We start from the raw sequence: 20,161 nt of genomic DNA, 5'->3' as shown, positions 1-20,161 counted from the left end.
TTTCAGTTCATGTACAATGTGAGGGTATGTAAAGACACAATGGCCTGCAGTTGTAGTACTCTCTGTATCCTGGTTGGGGCATTACCCCTACAAGTACTGGACAAAAAAGTGGAAGCATCTGGATAAATGAGGGATGCCACGCATGTTCAAAGGACTTCCATAGAGGTGTGGTTCATTTGTTAATTAAACTAAATAACATCCCAGCATAGGGTCATGTATAGAAAATGGTGGACAATCCTAGTTGCCTATAATCTGGCTATGATTAAGAATTATGAATTATGAAGAATAATGATTGTTAGGGATTTTTGGCAAGCCCTTCAGTGACCAACTTTTACTTCGTAATGTTTCATGAGTAATGGTGTCTCAGGTGATGTCTGCTTAGAAAAACAAAGTAATTTATATGGGTATTCCCATGGTATTCTGCAGAGAGCAAACATGGGCGAAAGTGCATACTACAGGATCAAAACATCCATGTATCAAAGTGCAAGGCAAAACAGGGTAACTGTAGATCAGAGGGCTGCTAATTTCATCCTGGGCCACGAACAGGCAGTTTCATCAAAAATGGTCCACTGAGATCTGACAATTCAGGATACCGTAGTTGGGTTGCTGTGCATAAATCTGTCATCACACCAGCAGTGCATCTTTGAGAGATTGTGGTCCAGTGGTGCCAAGAGCACAGGTAGGAATTATGAGTATTTTTGATACGGTTAGACTAATAGTCATTCATTATGTCCTTGATGTGCGTTGCCAACCTAAAGAACTCTACAACCCAGGCTGGGAGTTCCATAATAATGTTGTGTGGTGAATTTGCCTGGAATGGTTTGTGTGTGCTCTTTCTGTTGGAAGACAAGGTCAGTGCTAATCGCTACTTAATGGTGCCGAGTGATCACCTTCACCCAATGTTGCAGAATATCTTTTCTGCCTGGAGGGGATGTCTTTTAGGATGACAGTAGCCCGGTTGGTTTAACGAGCATGAGATCACCAGATCTGAATCTATCTGAGACTTTATGGGATATCCTGGAATGAAGGCTGAGACAGTGTTTTCCATTTTCTTCAATCAGGTGGAAGTTGGTAGAGTTTCTCATGGAAGAATGATGCTGCTTCCCTCCTGCAGAATTTTAATTTTACACTGTATTGCGCATTGCATACAGGCCATAATGGCTGCATGTAGTGGGTCAACACATTATTAAGTGACTTTACATTGGTTTTCATTATAATTTCCCTATATAGAACAAATTTGCCACATCTCACTTTGACTTTTTGTATTTCTCCTAAACACAAAAAAACTTTATTTTGCATGAGGAATCTCAAGATTGTACCCACCATGTTAGGAGTCCCTTTACGGTTACGTGAGAATCGCTTGGCTCTGATTCTTATAAATTATTTTCCCACACAACTTTTATCCTTGATTTTATTCACCACTGTTGAATTTGGGTGCTTGTACTCCATGCTTTGCCATTTGTTTTCTGATGTGTAATGGTATATCATTATTTGTGTAGGTGACGAGAAAATGACCAATTCTTTTTGGTTATATTGGTACATATGTATGGTAGATTCATGGACATCAGTTCATTGGACCAATCTGGCCTTGTTCCATTATGCAGTTTCTCATCTAGAGCAGCGTTTCTCAACCTGTGTGCCATGTCTCAGTGGTGCTTGTTCAGTCATGCTGCAAAATTTTGGCAAAGTAACATAAAAAAACAGACAATTTAAATATTGTTTCCTGATTAATTTTAGAGAGCACCCAAGTGTCATGTTGCAATTTCAGTGTATACTGTCAGACAGAAGCCACACTCATGAGACTGTTCACATGGGAATTGCTTGTTGTGAGAGTTTTCATATTTGAAAGATGTTAAGAAAAAAAAGATATCATCCAAAAATTCACAAACAACTGAGCAAGAGCTTGGCGTTCCATTAATTCCTGCCAGTATAATATCACTGTGCTATTCAAGGCAAACTCTGATTAAAAATTATTTCTAATATTATGTGCTCAGGACAGTGACGTGTGGGGTGTGCCACAACATTTATTTGTGGATGATCCTGTCTGATTTTTAACTTGTTTTCTGCATCTTTTCATGATTTAAAGGTCCCATATAACAGTCTATGTCCAGGCAAAAAGATTAAATGTAACAAAGCCATAGAAATATTATTAAAACCTTGTATTGCTAAATATCTGCAATAAATAAACCACTCAAATGGGTAAATAATGTAACATCTCTCACATTTTGCTTGCTGATGTTTTCACTTATAGTAGTGTCCAAAACTTGCAGTGGTGAATAGAGCAGGGTTGCTTATGGACAAAGTAGCAAAAAAAATAATTAAAAACACACAATGGTTCACAGTCAAAGTCCATAAGTAATTTTCATTGTCAATAAAAAGAGTGTCCCAGTTCAAAAGAAAATAAACTAGAATATACTACTCCTATTTTACAGATTTCCTAAAATTTTTAATGTTAATTTAGGTTACTGTCCTAAGGAAGGAGAAACATTTGAAGACAATCTTTGTTCCCTGAGTGAAAACCTGTTAGGTTTAAGTGCAACAGTTTTAAGTAAATCTGTTTTGTGACGTGATTCTGTGCATTGTGGAAGTATTTTCCAGTTGTAAATGGTGTGACTTATTCTGTAGTTCAGTTTTTCCTGTTTCCCTGGAAATATTTTAGCGTAAGAAAGAATTTGGAAATTGGGTCTCTGGTTTACTTTGCCTTTTGGCTTGGGACACTTCCTCTTGTATGTTGAGTATTGAATCTAAAAATTAACACTAAAAGGATTTGGAATTTGGTTCCATTAGAAGAACTAAATAATTGTAAAAACCTTGCTATTATCTTTTTTTTCATTTTTATTAGTTAAAGTGTTAAAAACAAACTAAACCTCTGGGTGTGGAACTTGAATGAGATGAGTCTTTGAGTTATATGAATTCTCATCCAAATAGAATTAAATAATTTCTCGAGCTTGTTATGGGAGCTTGTTTTCCTTGAATGCTGAAGCTTATTCATGAGGCAGTGGTTTTTAAGGTCTGTGATCTAATTTAGCTTCACAATGTGAGTATTTGTGATTTTGAATAGTTGTATCAGGGATGTGCAAATATTAAGAGATTTGCAAAACTTTATAAATGATTGACTGTACCTTGGTGACTTCCTTGAATAGGTTTGATCTATTCATTAATATATTGAGTATATTATGTATATATGATATTGAACACATTGTGGTTTTGTATTAAACAAATTAGATTTAAATAAGTAATCAACTATATATTTTTTTATTATTAGAAATTATTAGAAGGATCCATACTTTGGAATAGCTTTATGTGCTGTATTAGTAGGGACTTTATTGCACAGTAAAGGTTAAAGTGTTTCACTTGAACACATTGTGGTTGTTTTCACTTCTTTTTTGACACACAGATTTCTAAGAAAGTCTCAGTATGAAAAGGAATGTGGCAGTGTTTTTCATTTCCTCTGGAGCTACAGTATTCAAAATTTTATTTAGCGATTACTTGGCAAGTCTGGTTTGCTTAGTTTGCAAGTGTTCTTGAACCTTTTTTTAAAGTTCTTGTGCATTAGTTTCCACTTAGTGTGATGGGGTAAATGGTAGCAGAACGAGTTAATCTGAAATTTTGTTGCATTTTCTGTTTGTCACCTTTAGGAATCTCTTGGAATCTGGAAACTTTTAGGAATTTAGGAATCTGGTAAAAAGTAAAGTAATTAGTGGCATATTTGAATACAGTATAAGCTGTGTAGTTAGACTTTCATGATATTTGAATATTAGTAAAATAATACAAAAGTCTTGAGTGTGGTTTTTAAAATTCTAACAATAAAACATTCTTTTGTTACATTTCCTCTTGGTGGTGTTTTTCTAGCTAAAATAACAAAATGAGATAACTCTTTTTTATGTTATAATCAGAATGTCTAATATTGAAAGTATTAAGTGCGTGCAGTCATATACTGTACGTCAAGCTAAAAATCAAATAATCCAAAAGGAATTTCGTAGTGATGACAAAGCTAATTTATCAGAATTTTGTCATCAGGCTTCAGAATAAATGAAACATTAGATACATTTCTCTTAAAAGATTTATGTAGGGTTTTAGTTGGTTTGAAAGTCCCTACACAATGATGCGTACTGAAGTGTGACGTTAGTTTTTGAAACATATTGTAAAAAAAGAATCTACTTCTGCTACAACAGAGGTATCACCCTTGTCAGTGTTTCCTGAAAGTGACAGCACAGCTGCATGCTTTTATATTTTCTTCTGTTTTCCATACTTCAGATATGACTTTGGTGTTTTTTACAGTGTTAAAATTAAAATTCAAGCATTTCTTATACAGCACAACTCATTACTGTCACATAGCAAGTATTTTAAATAGATCTGTAAAAAAATACATTTACAGGAAGCATTTAATCGTGTTAAAAAATAACTACCCTGATGCTTTGAATTGTTGATGAAACGTCTGGGTTTTGTTAGGAACAGTAGTTATTTAGCAAGAACACTTAGTGTCTAATTTATTCATAGCCATATTTAGCTAAAGTCTTAGTAAAGTAAAAACAAACTTCCTGTTTTTAGAGTGCCTTGCAAGAGTATTCACTCCCTTTCAATGATGTTCCTTTTTGTTGAGTTACAAATGTATGCATTTTTTTTACATTTGCTGACATTTATCTTCTTTTCAATCTAAAAAGTGACTATTTTTAATAAAACATGGATGTTCAAATTGAACACTTTAAAAATGTATATACATCATCTGGAAAGCAACAAAATAAGACATCATTGGAAGGCACTGTATGTATCACCAGGACTGCTTAATAATCTGGAAAGTATGGATGAGGCCAGGTAGGAACCTCTGGAAAAGTGTTTGGAACACCATAAGACAAACAAGAGAAGCATTATACCGTGTATGTTAGTGATCACCTTGTTGATGACTCGTTTCCTTAGTTTCTTTGTTCGGTTATCTACACCTTGCGATGTGTTTAACAGGAAAGATGATTCATGGTGTAAAAAGGATATTTTTGTCATTAAACCTCTTGATTCACACATGAATCTTTACTATGGGAACGTAACTATTAAAAACAGGTGCGATTAATGGTTAATACTAAGGACTAGAACCTTTGAAATATCAATTACTTTGTCTTTACAGTAAGATCATTAAAGTTTCATTGCAGAGGACTGTTCTAAAGTTCTGTGAAGAAAGATATGACTATGTGGTTGGGTTTTGTGGAGTGCATTTTACAGAAATCAAGGTTTTATGAGTTGGAGGGGCAGTTTCCAATATGTACCTGAGTTCCATAAAAAAATCATGGACAAATGCAGTAGTTCTGAGCCCACATACATAAATACAACTTTTTTTTTGCTAATGATTACTAAGGAGAACATTCTTATACATGTACAGTAAGTGATTGAGTGAATTATTTGTTGTATCAGGCCAAACTGACTCTGCTCCTGATTCTTCTGAGGGATTTCAGTAAAAAGACGTGAAATACTAGGACATGAAATGGAAAATTGTAAAGTTTTTGTGACTTATTTGGTGTCCGGTTGTATTATTGCAATTGGGATAAAACGTTTGATTGGCTCATATACAAAAAAATGTTGTGGATTTGGTTCAAAAGGCAGGAGTGGTAGATGAGATGAGTGAAAGCTGTCAAAAAAGTTCAAACTCCAAATAAGGAAGTTTGGTCATAGAATCTCATTGAGATCTGTAGTGTTAACAGTTCAATGCATTATTGCAATTTTTTAAGTGAAGTGGTAGAGAAGCCTAGAATCAGTAACAACAGGTCATTATCCTTACCGCAAATAAAACAGCAAATGAACAAAAGGCTTTTGTCCTGTTATATTTTCTCTGTTTGTGGAATTTTGCACAGTTTTGATTACTTGATTACATGTTATTACATGTTACTGTTATTGCTATTGTGTAACTGTCTATTGCCTTATCTTCTGTCCTATTTATATACTGCACCTGAGTGACTAATGAGAAACACTTTTCATTATACTATGTACCTGTGTAAGTTTAATGACAATAACGTTGAATTGAATTGAATTGAAAAGGTGTTTAGTTAAGCAATGCAGTGAAAAAAATGTAGTCTTTTCTACCCTCAAGGGCAAACAGAATATTTGCATTTTATCTATGCAAATTAAAATTGGCTAAATTTGGTCTATTGAGCTTATCTGTTTCTTCTGGAAATTATTCTGCTTTCTTAGAGTAAACAATCAGGATTATGGTTTCAAAATATTTACAGTTCAGAAATGTAATCTTTGCTGTAGTGCTGTTCATGTGTTGGAAAATGTGTTAATTCTGTAAATATACAGAAAAGTGGCAGACAAAAAAATTATATTGCTTGCTAGTGCAGCAGTATGTTAAACAGTGTATCTTGAAAAATATTATTAAAAGTAGTTAGTGGAATACAGTTGCATGAAAGAAAGAAAACAACCACCATGCTGTTTTAAATGTATTTCAGATAACTGTGTAACTGTGCTGTTTTCTTAAAGAAACAAAAGAGTTGTTAAACTGAAAAAATAGACTTTGTGTAAAGTACATATATTAATTTAATTTAAAAGACCAGATGGGCAACTGATACTATACAGTATATTCTTTGTGGTATTCAGTGACTCATCTTTAAAATGAATCAGCTCTTGAAAATTAGATTCAAAATAACCAATTTGCATAAAAGTCTACACCCTGGTGTTAATTTGCAGTTAACAAGCATGTGTTAACAAGCAGAACAAAAACATTAGTACTGAAACTTGTTACTGAATGTAGCAGTATCTAATTAAAGTAAGACACAAAAGATTGTGTTTTGAGATCTTTTTTATTCCTTGTGATAAGAAAGAGTCTGGTTTGTACACAAGCTAACTGTACATGTATAAGGAATATTTGTTCTTTTTAAAAGGCTGCTTAGATTTAGATTTTAGGCTTGGAATGTAGATTACTTAGATCCAGCCATTCAGAATGAACGATGAATAATGCAGCACAATACATTCCACATACCATATTGCACCTTGCTTTTTTAGAATATTCTTGTTGCAGAACTCTACTACTTGTTAAACCACCAGGAGGGACCGTGAATGCTTAAAGTGACATATGGAAGCATTTGCGAAGACACCTGATAACGCCTGTTTTCAAAACACTGTTTACTTTATAACTTTATTAATTGTATACTCTATATTACAGTATGTTAAATATTAAATTAATATTTTAAAAAAGAAAGTAGGGCTGTCTGCAAAACCAAATTACTCAGCTGGCTATATAAAAAATAGTTGTGAACACGATGTGCTTTTTCACATTTACATTGGCATTAAAATCTTTTTTTTTAATGCTAATTTCAGCAACAAGTAATAAGGAAACAATTTTGCTTTAGATTTTGATACTGTACTTTAGTGTCTTTAAAACTATACTGTATTTACTGTATATACAGTATTTATACACTATTATACTGTATTTACTTATATACAGTATATTTATACAGTATGCTGATCATACAGCAGTTCATTGCATACAATATCTGTGGATATGATTTTATGTGATTCCCGTGTGTGAGACATCGGGAATTGTAGCCTTTGTTTCCTAATTTATTAATGTGGTTGATGTTTTAAAACGTGCGTTTGTGTGAACAGTAAAATAGAACTCTCCCCAAAAACCACCATAATTGGTGTTTCAGCTAATTATATTTTATTAAAGATTTTGACCAGCTGCCGTCATTCGTAGCAGTGTTGATTTTTTAAAAATAAAGGTGATTCTGATCCGTTTATCATTGAATCCTTGAATGTTTAAAGTTTCAACCCTTCTGTCGAGCCACACATTTAAAAAGGCGCTATATATTAACTTTAAGTAGTTTATAAAACTTTTAAGTAGTTTTAGTAACAAATCTATAAAACAATTACCATATTACCAAATGACATATACAGACTTCAGTAGTATTTGAAAATATTTGTAGGTATAAGTGATCAAATTTTGAAGCCAGTATCTCCCATGTTGCATTTTAATTGGAGTGTTTTTACATAAATTCAACAGTCCATCCATTTTCTAACCACTTTATCCAGTACAAACCGGTGACAAAAAATGGGTGCAAGCCAGGATTCATCCTTGACAGGACAGTATCGCTTATTGTGGGAGGAAAGCCATGTGTACATGGAGAGAACATGCAAGCTCCACACCGATTACACCCTGGGAATTTAACTCAAGAGCAGCTCTATAAAGTCCCCCCCCCGCACTACAAACAGCATAAACAATGACTCCCATCACATTTAGTTCCCGAGATAACGTCTTATTTTTCAGGATGTGGCATCACTCATTATTATTAAATGTATTACTATATTTTGAATGAAATATTATAATTAGATGCCACTGTTTGATCTTTAAATTGCATATATCACCAGCCCCACAATTTTAAGAAATATTTGAATGTGACAGAGAATACTTCATAAATTAAGAAGCTTAATATTTTGGAAACAACATGATTGTTACAAGAGAGTTAAACTTGACTATACTTGACTTGACTCTTGAAATTTGAAACATTTTGGTTTTGTACAGTTTTATTTTTCGTATTTTTTCCTTGTGGCTTCAGAAGTAATGTTTTTTGTAGTTCATAGTGTAGGGGTTTGTGCCTTTACTGGGACAATTATTAATTGTAGTGGATAACTCAGCAACACAGTTTGTGCACATGAAAAGTGACTGTGGATCCAAGCAAGTCACACTCTTTAGACGGGAAGAAAACTCGGTCCTTCCCGATTCAGCGCTAGTCCTGAATCCTGAGATTCAGCTGTCCACAGTTCCGACCCTAGTTCACTCATTGATCAGGTGAGTGTTCGTGGTGGGTTCACGAGGCTTGCTGCTGGGGTAGCCTCGGGCATCCTTTGGTTATGCGCTGGCAACCTCTGTTCTTGACTCTTGGAACAAAGTAAAGTCCTGGCACTCGGACACACTGGCCGTTACGTGATTGTCCGAGATGAGTCTGAGAATGTCCTGGAGGAGCCCCTTCTGGGCCCTGTGCTGCCTGTTTTATCTGGAGGAACTACAGTCGTTCATTGGTTTAAAGTTCCATGGTCATTCAAGACCCAAGTGGGGTTAAACCAAATGGAATGGGCTCTCTGTATCCAGCACCACTTAGGTGTCTGAATAATTAATGCCTCCAAATTGCTTTCTTACTCTGTCCAGGGAGAGTGGGCTTACGTTACTCTCTCACTTCCTCAGTGTAATATGGGATAGGTCCCCAGTACTACTATGGGGTTAAGAGATCATGAATGTAAAGTAAATATTTCACAGACTGTGATATATGAAATAATACAAACATCATGTTAGATGTAGTAACTTTAAATTCTTTGTAATTAAAACAAAACTTTTAGTCATTTGAATGAATTTGCTGCACTCCATAACTTGCTTTTAGGTAAGGTGCATTAGCAACCAGGAGACGTAGGTACGTCCAGGATGTTGTCCTATGGTGTTCACAGGAATTAGTTACTTACCTAAAGCTGCAGCAGTGACTATTGGGAATCCGTATTGAAGATGTAGAGCAGAGAGTGAAAATAAAAACCCACATTGGTGGTCTGGAGGTGTGTTCATAATATTACTTAATTATTAATATTATTTTAATATTTGACATACTGTGATAAATAAAATTATCAGAAATGTGGAGAAAAAAAAAGTTTGCATGTTATTTTGTTGTGATAGGAAGTCTTTACTATGCCCAAGTGGCAGTTAATTAAAAAGGTTGCTTGGGTTTTGGCTGGAATTGAACCCAGGTCCCTCTCGAGTAGAATCCTACCTCTGAGCCACCAATGCAATGACGATTGGTGTTTGATTTTCTGTTATAACTGATGAAGTAAAAGGAGCATGTGAACACCTTCCCAAAATAACCACAGGAAGTGATTGAGTTACAGATATTTGTGCAGAAAATGTTTATGAAGAAGGTGGAATAATACCTACCTTATTTTTTATTTTTAGATGCCACTATACATGTATTATTGTCCGTTGTTATTCTTAAATTAATATTGTTAATGATGTTCAGAGACCTTATTATACTTCAGTGATTTTTATTTTTAGCTAAGAAAATTTTCGTTTAGTTAATCAACAACATGATTAATGTTGTTTAATAATTATTAATAAGATGAATATTCCCTATTTAGAGGATTTAAAAAAGTACTACGACTTATTTGCAACAATAACAACAGCAAGTATTCACTGAAAATGTTAAAATATTATAGCTCTTAAACTTAAATTTAGAATGAGCACGTCAAAACATTTCTGAAATAATCACAGTAAGGGAAGTGGAATACTGTTGTATATGTTTTTTTTTTATTTTATGCTACCACTACCAGCTGCTGTATGTACATTAGGTATAATAGATTTAAATTAATAATTTAATGTAGTCTAATACTTTCAGAGATGTTATACTTATACTGTTTTTATTTTCAGCTACCAAAAGTTTTCTTTAGTTACATAAGTGGATATAGAGACAGTAGAGAAACATTAAATGAAGCAATTGTTTTATTAACATCTAAGGCACCACAAGTGCCACCTAGCAATCTTCTTTGGTCATACTGTGCCCCAATACTGCAAACATGGTAATAAGAACTGATGTGCGTTCTGAGTGGCTGCATCTGTACAACAGGTATAGATTTCTTGAAATTAGTACTTGAGAATTAAGTAGATGCTTAATGCTTTATGCCTTATTCATGACATTGCAATAAAACAAAAAAAGCATGGTCATAATATTGTATTAAAATTTCACAGAACACCATGTAAATGTTTCTGTAGTGAGTACCAAGCACCGCAGTAATTTTAATGTATTAGGGGAGGCAGCGTAGGAATCACTGGTGCAGTCTAGAAAGAGGTTTTGGAAAGATGAGTGCAATAGGTGGTCAGGGATGGAACAGATTTGATGTCCGCATCTGTCTTCTGTGGTAGAAATAGCTGAATAAAAAGTTAAAAGTAAAGGTCTAGTGGCATTTAAGACATTTTAAGGATTTAAAATATAAGGATTTGTTCATCGTAAAAGCATAGCTGTTAAAATCTACTGTACATAATGCGTTTTTAAATAAATATACTGTAGTAAAGCATTGTATAGAAAGGAATATTCTATTGTTTTACTGTGCAAGGTATAGGAATTCAAGTTTCTTCTCACCTAATCCTACTTTCTTTCTTGTGTAGGTGCTGACTTAAAGGAGAGGGCAAAAATGCATCCCAGTGAAGTTGGACCATTTGTTTCAAAAGCGAGAGCCTTAATGAATGAACTAGGTAAAGTATATTGCAAAAAATCTCAATTATACACTCGGAGATAATTTACAGCATATACCACTTTTGGGTAGCACTGGTAATCCTGCGTAGTGAGTGATATAACTGTGAATTTAACAGTTAAACATCCATTTCGAGGTCATTTAGGTAAATGAGAAGAACAGGCAAGGAGGGTAAATAGTTTTCATGAATCCTATAGTTAAATGATCTTTATACCATCTCAAACTTTGTATTCATGGGTCCCACTATTTTAGATTAGGCATCAGCTATTTCTAACTAATACATATTATATTTTCTTGTTAATTTCCCTAACCTGCAAGTAATATATGTAGTACTGTACTTATTATCTTTACCAAACACCGATATACGACAAGCACATGTCAGATCTAGTTAAGCACTGAATTTCATCCAAGAAGTTCTTGGAGTTCTTTGCCTTTTCGCAGGGCTTCCTGAATTTTGCACTCAAAGGAAAGGGTATTAGTATGGTAAGTTTGCTAAGTTATATTTAAAAAATTGATCTGATTTATACATTGGTTTTAAAATAAGAATAAGGTAATAGTCTCTCATGAAGCCTCCTCAGAGCTGACCTTCTATTAGATAAGAAAATGAGCCTCTGTTACAGTCTGGTCAGTGGCAGCCTGTCAAGTGGCTCTACTAACAGTTTGAAGTGATTATGTATCTTTATTAATTTATACACTTCTGAGTACTCTGCTCTGTTAATGTGGTTTGTACAGCAAGAGAGATTAAAAAGGAAGTGTCTAAATAAAAACCTTTACAACAGCAAAATGAGATCCACTGCTTTTAAATTGATCTGGAATCTGCGTTATTCTCAGAAGCAGTCATTGGTAAAGGAACAAATGGTTTCTGAATATACTGACTTTGAAATAAAATCTTCTCCTTCCCATTTTAGGAAACCAATTCCTAATAGTGACAGGAGCTTGTTTGATTTTACTAGAACTGTCCTCGAACTAAATCTTAGCTCAGTTGCATTTTTATAGACTTTATATTAATGCTTCCTGCTGGAAAACACCTTTTAAAAGAACATTTAAAAAAAGGCAGTTTAAGTAATGGGTTTTCAAAGACAATAGTTGAGATTTCAAAATTATGTAATTGCTGATTATTTTCTCATGTTTCACTGGATTCATATCTTGATATATTTTCTTTCCTGAATAGATACAGCATATTTAGCCTTCCTTTAATCCCAAATAAATCTGGCAATTTATCCTTAAATTATATTTTCTGGTCAGGACTTTTTACAGCACAATCAAAAACATGAATAATTAATAAAAAAAGACATTTGGTGTCATGCTAAACCAAAACATAATTAAAAGAAAATAGTTAATTTGTCTCAATTTAAACCTGATGTCACATTTTTCCTTTACATTCTTATTCAATGTAAAAAATCTTTACAAATGTTAGATGTTAACTTTCATTATGGTTTTCTACTGTAGTGACGTATACCTACATCCTCCACCTCCACAACAACACTAATATTAGGAAGTAAAATTTTAAAGGAAGTGAATCAGATATGTGTAGCAGATACACAGTACTCAGAAAAGAATGCCTAGCTTAAACATTAAATAAGAAAGCGGTAAAAGCAGAAACAAATAAAGCGAATTTTCTTAGAAAACCCCAATGTCCATTTCATGGTTTTCTTTTCTTGCAGTGGTGTTAAGCAAAGTGTACAATTAACATCATTTAGTTTCTGTTTTCTTGGAATCTATTTACAGATATCTTATCTTGTTTATCCATTACAGAAATATATTCACGTCATATGTCATATGCTGGCTGATTTAAAAAAAATAATGACAAAATACCCTTTTTGTGTGTAATTTGTCAAATGAGGTTAGTTTTATCTGTTAGGACTTAGTGAGGTGAAAGTCAGATATGTTTAAATGTTAAACCATCAAATCTAGAAGGGGTGTATTTTTTACCACACTGATGGAAAAAAGAAATGCAACACCTCCTCCTACGCACCCTGGCCCTCTGGTCTGCGTGGAACAGGCTGAAGAGTGACTCATCTGTGAAGAGGACCTGATGCCACTACTGACGAGTCCATCGCAGCCTCTGTCTGGCCCAAGCCAGTCGGGTGTGATATCTAGGAGGTGTGAGCAGAGGGCCTCTGACAGGTCACCTTGCTCTAAGGCCAGCAACATGGAGCCTCACTGTCCTGTGACTGATGCGGGCATTGTTTCTGCCGGCAGTTTCAGCAGCAGTAGGGGTGGCAGATCTGAAACAATCTCTCAGATGGACCTGTTTGATGTGTTGGTCCTGCTTTGGTGTGGTCACTCGAGGGCGACCGGATCTTGGGCGGTAATTTGTCCTGCTGGTCTGCTGAAACCTTCTCTGCAGGCAGGACACAGTGGAGTGGCTTACTCCATAGTGTCTGGCAATGCTGGCACATGACATGCCTGCCTGCTGCATGCCAATGGTCCTCTCCTTTGCTTCTGGCAACATTTGAGGCATTATGGAATGCACAGAAAAGTGATGTGTGGCCTTTTTCTTGCAGGGACCTAAGCTTTGAATTAAGGCCTTTTTAAAGGTGACCTGATCAGGCATTGTTCCGCCTGGACCTCATTGGGTAAAAGTGCACCTAACAAGCTTTCATGTTGTTGGAAATTGCAATGCCTCACTGCACAAGCTGTATTGCTGGTCAGAGGGCTTAAAACAAATTGACAACTTTTTGTGAAAGTACATAAGCTATAACTATAGTATTCTGATTCCATAAAATGTTGTTTCTTTTTTCCCCATAAGTGTATAATAATATAGTTTTCACATTTTAAAGGTAAGTATTTTGTTTAATATTTCCGTGCTTTTTTCACATTATTTTCAAGTCAGTGCTTGATTCTTTCAGAAAGAGAAAGTCTGTTTGCCTCTGAATTGACAGGCACCCACTTACTGTACATTTATGAATTGTTTAGAAATGCTCTCCAGAATGTAGATTTTTTTTTTAAATACTCAAATTATATAAATTCATTTGGAGATTCTGACAAGTCAGTAAAGCCAGCAGCCATATCACCCTGCAACTCAAAACTTAGAGAAGCCAGTAGGGGTTGCTCTCCCTGCGTTCTGTGTGGGTCCTGAACAGTGACAGGGACGTTATACTGTAAAGAGGTGAATTCCTTCAGATGAGACAAAACCGAGGTCCTGACTCAATGTGGTCATTAAAAATCCCAGAGCGTTTCTTGAAAAGAGCTGGGGTGTTACTCCAGTATCCTGGCCAAATTTCCCATAGGCCTTTACCAACCATTGCCTCCTGATAATCCCCATCTATGAATTGGCTTCATCAGTCTGTTCTCCTCCCCACTGATAGCTGATGTGCGGTGAGCTTTCTGGCGCACTATGGCTGTCGTCGCATCATCCAGGTGGGGCTTGGTGGTGGTGGAGGGAGGAGAGTCCTCATCTGTAAAGCGGTTTAAGTGGAATATGCAGAAGAGTGCTTTATAGGTGTAAGGGATTTAATTAATTAAAGATATTTAGCTTTATATTGATACTGTAGGTGTATGTGAACTCTTAAAATTTGTATCAAGAGTTTGTAATCATTTCATTTGCATATGAGGGTGTTACTTGTAATCTTAACATTTCCAAACATAAGGATAGACTTTCTGGTCTTTACAATTCGTCATATCCCCGACATATACTCAACATATAAAATATAACCTTGATAAATCTTTTTAAAGTTGATATACTGTGGATTATCTGTTGAATATGAACACATATTCTGTTTGAATGATCAGAGTACATTTTATCCTGTATACAGCCCTGGGCGGGGATCTGTTGTAATTCATTCATGATAACTGCAAATGTTTTACTTATGTAAATTATAACTGACTGGTTTAAAGTACATTATATTTAGGAAGTATATCTAAATATCTTATATTTGGCCAGTTAGCCCTCACATTTAAGCAATTGCTCATACTTTGTTTCGATGTGAAATTTGAATTTACTCTCTTCATTTCCTGGCTTTCAAACATGTTCAAATAAGGCCTGAGAGGACATCCTGTGGCTCTGTGTTGATATTCTGTTTATACTACAGTGTTTGTTTAAAACTGCTAATTATTTTCAGCATTATTGAAACAGCATTTGCAGTAGTACTGCATATTGTTTAGTAGCCATACATAAAATAGCACTAGAAATATGATAGGTTCTGTTCAGTCTTTTTCCATTCAGTTTCTTCCAGCTTTGCTTTCTGTAACAAAGAGTGAGTATTTGATAGCAGATACTGTATTTAGAGATGTTTTGTAGGCTAGGTAATATTCACCTTTGAGGCCACAAGACTTTTAGCTATAGTACCACCTAGACTGTGAATCTAAATATTCTTTTAAAAATGTTGAATTTTACTGTAGTTTTTTTTCAATATTGCATTAAGTAGAATGAAATTACTCACACTGTCTTCTTTATATAACAGTGCACTTGGGTATTTTTATATTTGTGATTTCCTGAACATCTTTGTTACATTTAAAAATCTGCATGTTAACATATGATAGTTTTTCCGATCTGTGCTTTTGTGTTGATCCTGCTGATTAAAAGTTGACATTTTTATTTATATAAAGATTCAAAGTGTTGATATAATATACTGTACATGTACAGCTAAATGGATTAAGTTTCGTACAGTTACTTTTTCCATCAAAATTGCTAACCTTGGCTGGTAATATTTTATAAATAAACTGCTATAGATTAATTTTCTTTGACTATGTATTTAGTCCTACCTTTGATTTTAGAGCATTGTTGTTCTACATGTAATTGACAGACCTTTAATTAAAAATACTGCTGGAATTCTGACTTTGATCTTGGCCTTTTCTAAATCATTGGATCACTCTTTCTTTTCCCATAACATTCACTCTTTGTTCTGTAGTTTTCACTTTGCAGAATGTATCTTAATACCTCTTCATATGTAGCAAACATCACACATTCTGAAAACATTTACTACATAGTCATGCAGAATCTGTAAATGTAGCAAATGTATACATAGGATAGATAACTCTTTGAGTTATGGCATTTGAGTTAAATATTACATAACCTTCGATCAACTGTCACCTTATGGTAGGTTTATTTCTATCAATTTTTTTGCTGTTATAAAAAGTATGTATATTCCTTAATCAATTTCATTTCAACATCTTGGCTATATGAATAATAAACAGGTAAGCAACAGTAGTTACCCAAGTCTTTTTTTAGTCCCATGGAGATGATATAATCCTTTCTAGTGTTAATTTTTTTCTTAAAGGTACATGTTGATCATGTTGATTCAAATATGTAATGTGAGCCATTGATACCTTTTAAAATGGACAACTGCTGCAGGGTAACTGAAATGTGAGACTCAGGCAGGGGTGGTGTGCAAAAGCAGTGAATTTTTTTAAGTAGGCGGGTTTAGTTAAAATCACATACAAATACAGCTATTAGGTACAAAACTAGTGTTCATTTATTTAGTGTAAAAAAGATAAGCAGAACAACCACAACAACAACAACACAAAAACCTAAGCTCCTCTTTGAGCTGATAGCTAGACCTCTATACAGTAGTTCCCTCTTTATACACATATATGGCTTATTACTGCCCTCAAAACAAAAACTCAAAAACACTCTTCCAAAATGGCTAAGCCCCTCTCATAGACTCTTCAGAAAAACTCACATGGCCAAAAGTCAGAGGTTCAAGTATCCAACAGTATCTCCCACTGTCAGTCAGTGCATTCACTGGTGAAATTGCACATCTCAGTTTTCCCTTGTTTTCAGATAACAGATCAGACCAACCTGGAAGCCCTGCTTCTTGTTTTTTAAAAAAATATAACCTAGATAATAGTCTTCTCCCAGCTGGTCAGGTTTTTGAGGGTAGCAACTCATTCCCCGCATCATGCTGGAGAATGTGGTTCAGACAAAGATCTCCATCTTGTCTCATTGTAGCACACTCTTAAAATTGTTACAGGGCTTTTGAAGAACAGGTTAAACAGTTTACCACATAGGCAAGAAGGTATGCATACAAGTTCCCATTAGTGACTGTGAATTATATTTATGTTTTTTTTTCCATTATCGTGACAAAGTTTTTTATAGTCACTGGTATAAAGCTAATAACTTTAAAAATTATTATAATGTTTTTGGGATTTAAAATATAGATTTCTGTAAATAAGTGTGTAGCATCAAATGCCCTTGTCCAAGAAAACAGAAATTGAAAAATCATTCCTTTGTTCTTAATGACTTAATCTTAAATGTTCTTAATCTGTATACACTTTAAGTGTAAAATGGTGACTCGAAATTTACCAATCTATTTTCTGCATCCTGACTTTATTTAGGCTTAACTCTTACTTCCTGTTATATGTACTGTAGTGAGGTTCTTATGCAACACCCTCAATTAAACAACTCTTCTTCTGTAATTTTTTTATTACTGAAACTACACTTGCCTCTTACTAAAATACTTCAGTATATAAAAGATTGCTAATAGCATTAACAATTGTTAGCCCTTTTCCTATAAATATTTTTTGTGTCATCCATATGTGGTATATAAGTAGAATAAAACCTTTTAATTTAAGTGAATAATAGTATGTATATTATCAATATTAAGTAACTAATAGTATAATAATACTAATATATATATATATCACTGATTAATATTAGTATAGAATATTAATGAATAGTCACCTGTAGAGCACTGGTTCCCAGCTTCTGTCCTGGTTCTAGAGGAGCACTGTGCCTGCTGATTTTCATTCCATCTGAGCTCTAACGCTGGTGCTAAATGATGACCTCATCCATGTTTTCTTGTTTAGATTGGACTTTGACTATGACTTCTTTGGTTAGTCCTGAGTGTCAAACAATGTTACCGATGCTCTTTCCTACAACTTCACCATACAGAACTTTGAGCAGTCTTTCCTCAACTTACCTGCATTTTTCTCTTGACTAAACAAGTTGACTAAATGGTGCTGAGAAAAATACCTAATTTGTGAATTACAATTTCTATGATACCCTTGTTTTATAAAAACTGGTCTTTTTCAATTAACTAAAAATGGTTATTTTTACAAATTCAATTTTTTAGATGAAGTGGTATATGAAGTAAAAATAATATAAATTAGTGGATGTGAAATAAATGAACCCCTTTTTTATTTAGAACAGTTAAGGGTAAAATTAGAAGCTGGTTGAATAATCAGGTAACAAATAAACAAAGACTTGGACCAACCATGTCCCATATGAAGTAAACTTTTTGAATTCACTGTACAGGTTAGTGAAATGTGTTATTCCATGGTCTGAAGATCACATTCCAAAGTAATTTCAGGGGATTCAGAAAAAGAGTTGTTCATGCTCCTCAGGCTGGAGAGGTTAATAAACCATTTATAAATATTTGAGTATTCAGATAGCCTCCAAATGAAAAATATTCAAGACCACAGTGACTGTGCCCCTGACGAGTCATCCTGTCAAGATCTCCCCAAGAGCAGCCCTGAAGATAATCCAGGAAGTCACAAAGAACCCCAAACATCTTGCAGACCTCTGTTGCTTTGGTCAGTCTTCATACCTCATCCATCAGAAGAAGACTCAATGGTACAGGGGAAAATGTTTTCACTCAGAATAACAATGCTATCCATCTCGTGTGCCAAAGAGCAGCTGCAGTAGACAAATCACAAGGCTGGAAGAATCTTCTCTGAACAGATGGAGTCAAAAGTTTAAATCTTTGGCAACAATAAAAAATATTTTGTGTGGCAAAAACCAAGCACTCCCTTTCAACAGAAAAACCTCATCCTGACTGTCAAGCATGGTTGTGGGAATATCATGGTTTGGGGCTGCTTTACAGCCTTAGGATCTGGGTGGCTTGCAATCATTGATGGGAACCATGAAATTGATATCATATCTGCGGATTTTGAAGGAGAATGTCAGGCTATCCATTTCTCAGCTGAAACTGAGCCAAAAGTGGATCATGCAGCCGGAATGATTCTTAACATGCAAGCAGATCTACAATAGAATGTCTGAAGATTACATTTTGTTAGGGTATGTCTTATGTACTGCAGTTTTTTTCCCACAAAAAACTTTCCACAATTTGCAATAGGATTTAAGTCAGGACTTTGACTGGACAGCTCAGGGCCATTCACTTTCTTTCTTCAGAGACTTTAGTAGTTTTATACCCTTCTCCTGATCTGTGCTTACTTTGACCGTCTGTGAAAGCTCCTTTAGACTTCCCAGTTGAGTGTTTGCTTGAAATTCAGTATCTGACCAAGGAAGCTCATAGAGTTTTTTTTGAAATTATAAGAACATTTATTAAAATATATTTTTTATTTTGAATATATGGAGAAGGTTGTGTGTGTACAACAGATATTAATTGCTACAGTACTTCAAAGTGTAACTATCATTTCCAAATTCTACCTTTTAATGCACCTTTGATTTCCAAACAAATTTTCCAATATACCTCAAAATGCAGTTCGAATGTGATTAAGAAGTCAGGTGGAGCAAACATCTTTAGACACAATGCTTCTTCAGGACCGGAGCTGGGAAAGATTGTTGTAGAGATTGTTAATATGATTATCATGGCAATAAATGAAGTATACTGCATTTGAATTTTGTCAAACTACCAGTTTTACTTTAGAATTTTCTTTTTACCTTGTTTTCCATTAAGGTTGAGGGGAAAATGGCTTTAAGTTACAGAAATGATAAAATATCCTCTAAAAAATAAAGATATAGATATAATTTTTATAAGCACCCAAATACTTTTTAGCTTTCAACTTGGAATCAACAGTTATTTTTTCTGCATGTATGATATTGGAAGTTATTACTTGTTCATATGCTCGATTAGTTATGACCCCATCAGCAGTACAGGAGAAGCAAGGTCTGTGGAAAAAGAACTGCTTTGCTCCGGTACTCACTGTAGTGTTACTGGTGGTACTGCTGTGCAGACACCTGAGGATATCAATGTTTATTTCACACCACCTCAGTTGTATAGTCCATGGGCAATTGTGCATTGCTTCTTGGGGAGTCCTTAATACAATT

The 20,161-nt window shown here is 34.6% G+C and overlaps 1 protein-coding gene across 1 annotated transcript in view; it reads left to right on the top strand.

Annotated features, from left to right (window-relative positions):
* The window catches only part of auh (AU RNA binding protein/enoyl-CoA hydratase), an 84,266-nt gene that overhangs the window by 6,073 nt on the left and 58,032 nt on the right, over positions 1–20,161 (top strand). The window contains exon 4 of the mRNA XM_006626921.3: positions 11,123–11,209. Within this exon, the coding sequence (XP_006626984.3) occupies positions 11,123–11,209 (87 nt within the window). The remainder of the gene's footprint in view (positions 1–11,122; positions 11,210–20,161) is intronic.

This window comes from Lepisosteus oculatus, chromosome 3, assembly GCF_040954835.1.
Source record: "Lepisosteus oculatus isolate fLepOcu1 chromosome 3, fLepOcu1.hap2, whole genome shotgun sequence".
In the NCBI taxonomy this organism is placed as follows: Eukaryota; Metazoa; Chordata; class Actinopteri; order Semionotiformes; family Lepisosteidae; genus Lepisosteus; species Lepisosteus oculatus.
The sequence above is the reverse complement of the archived record's forward strand: the minus strand, read 5'-3'. Positions and strand labels throughout refer to the sequence as shown.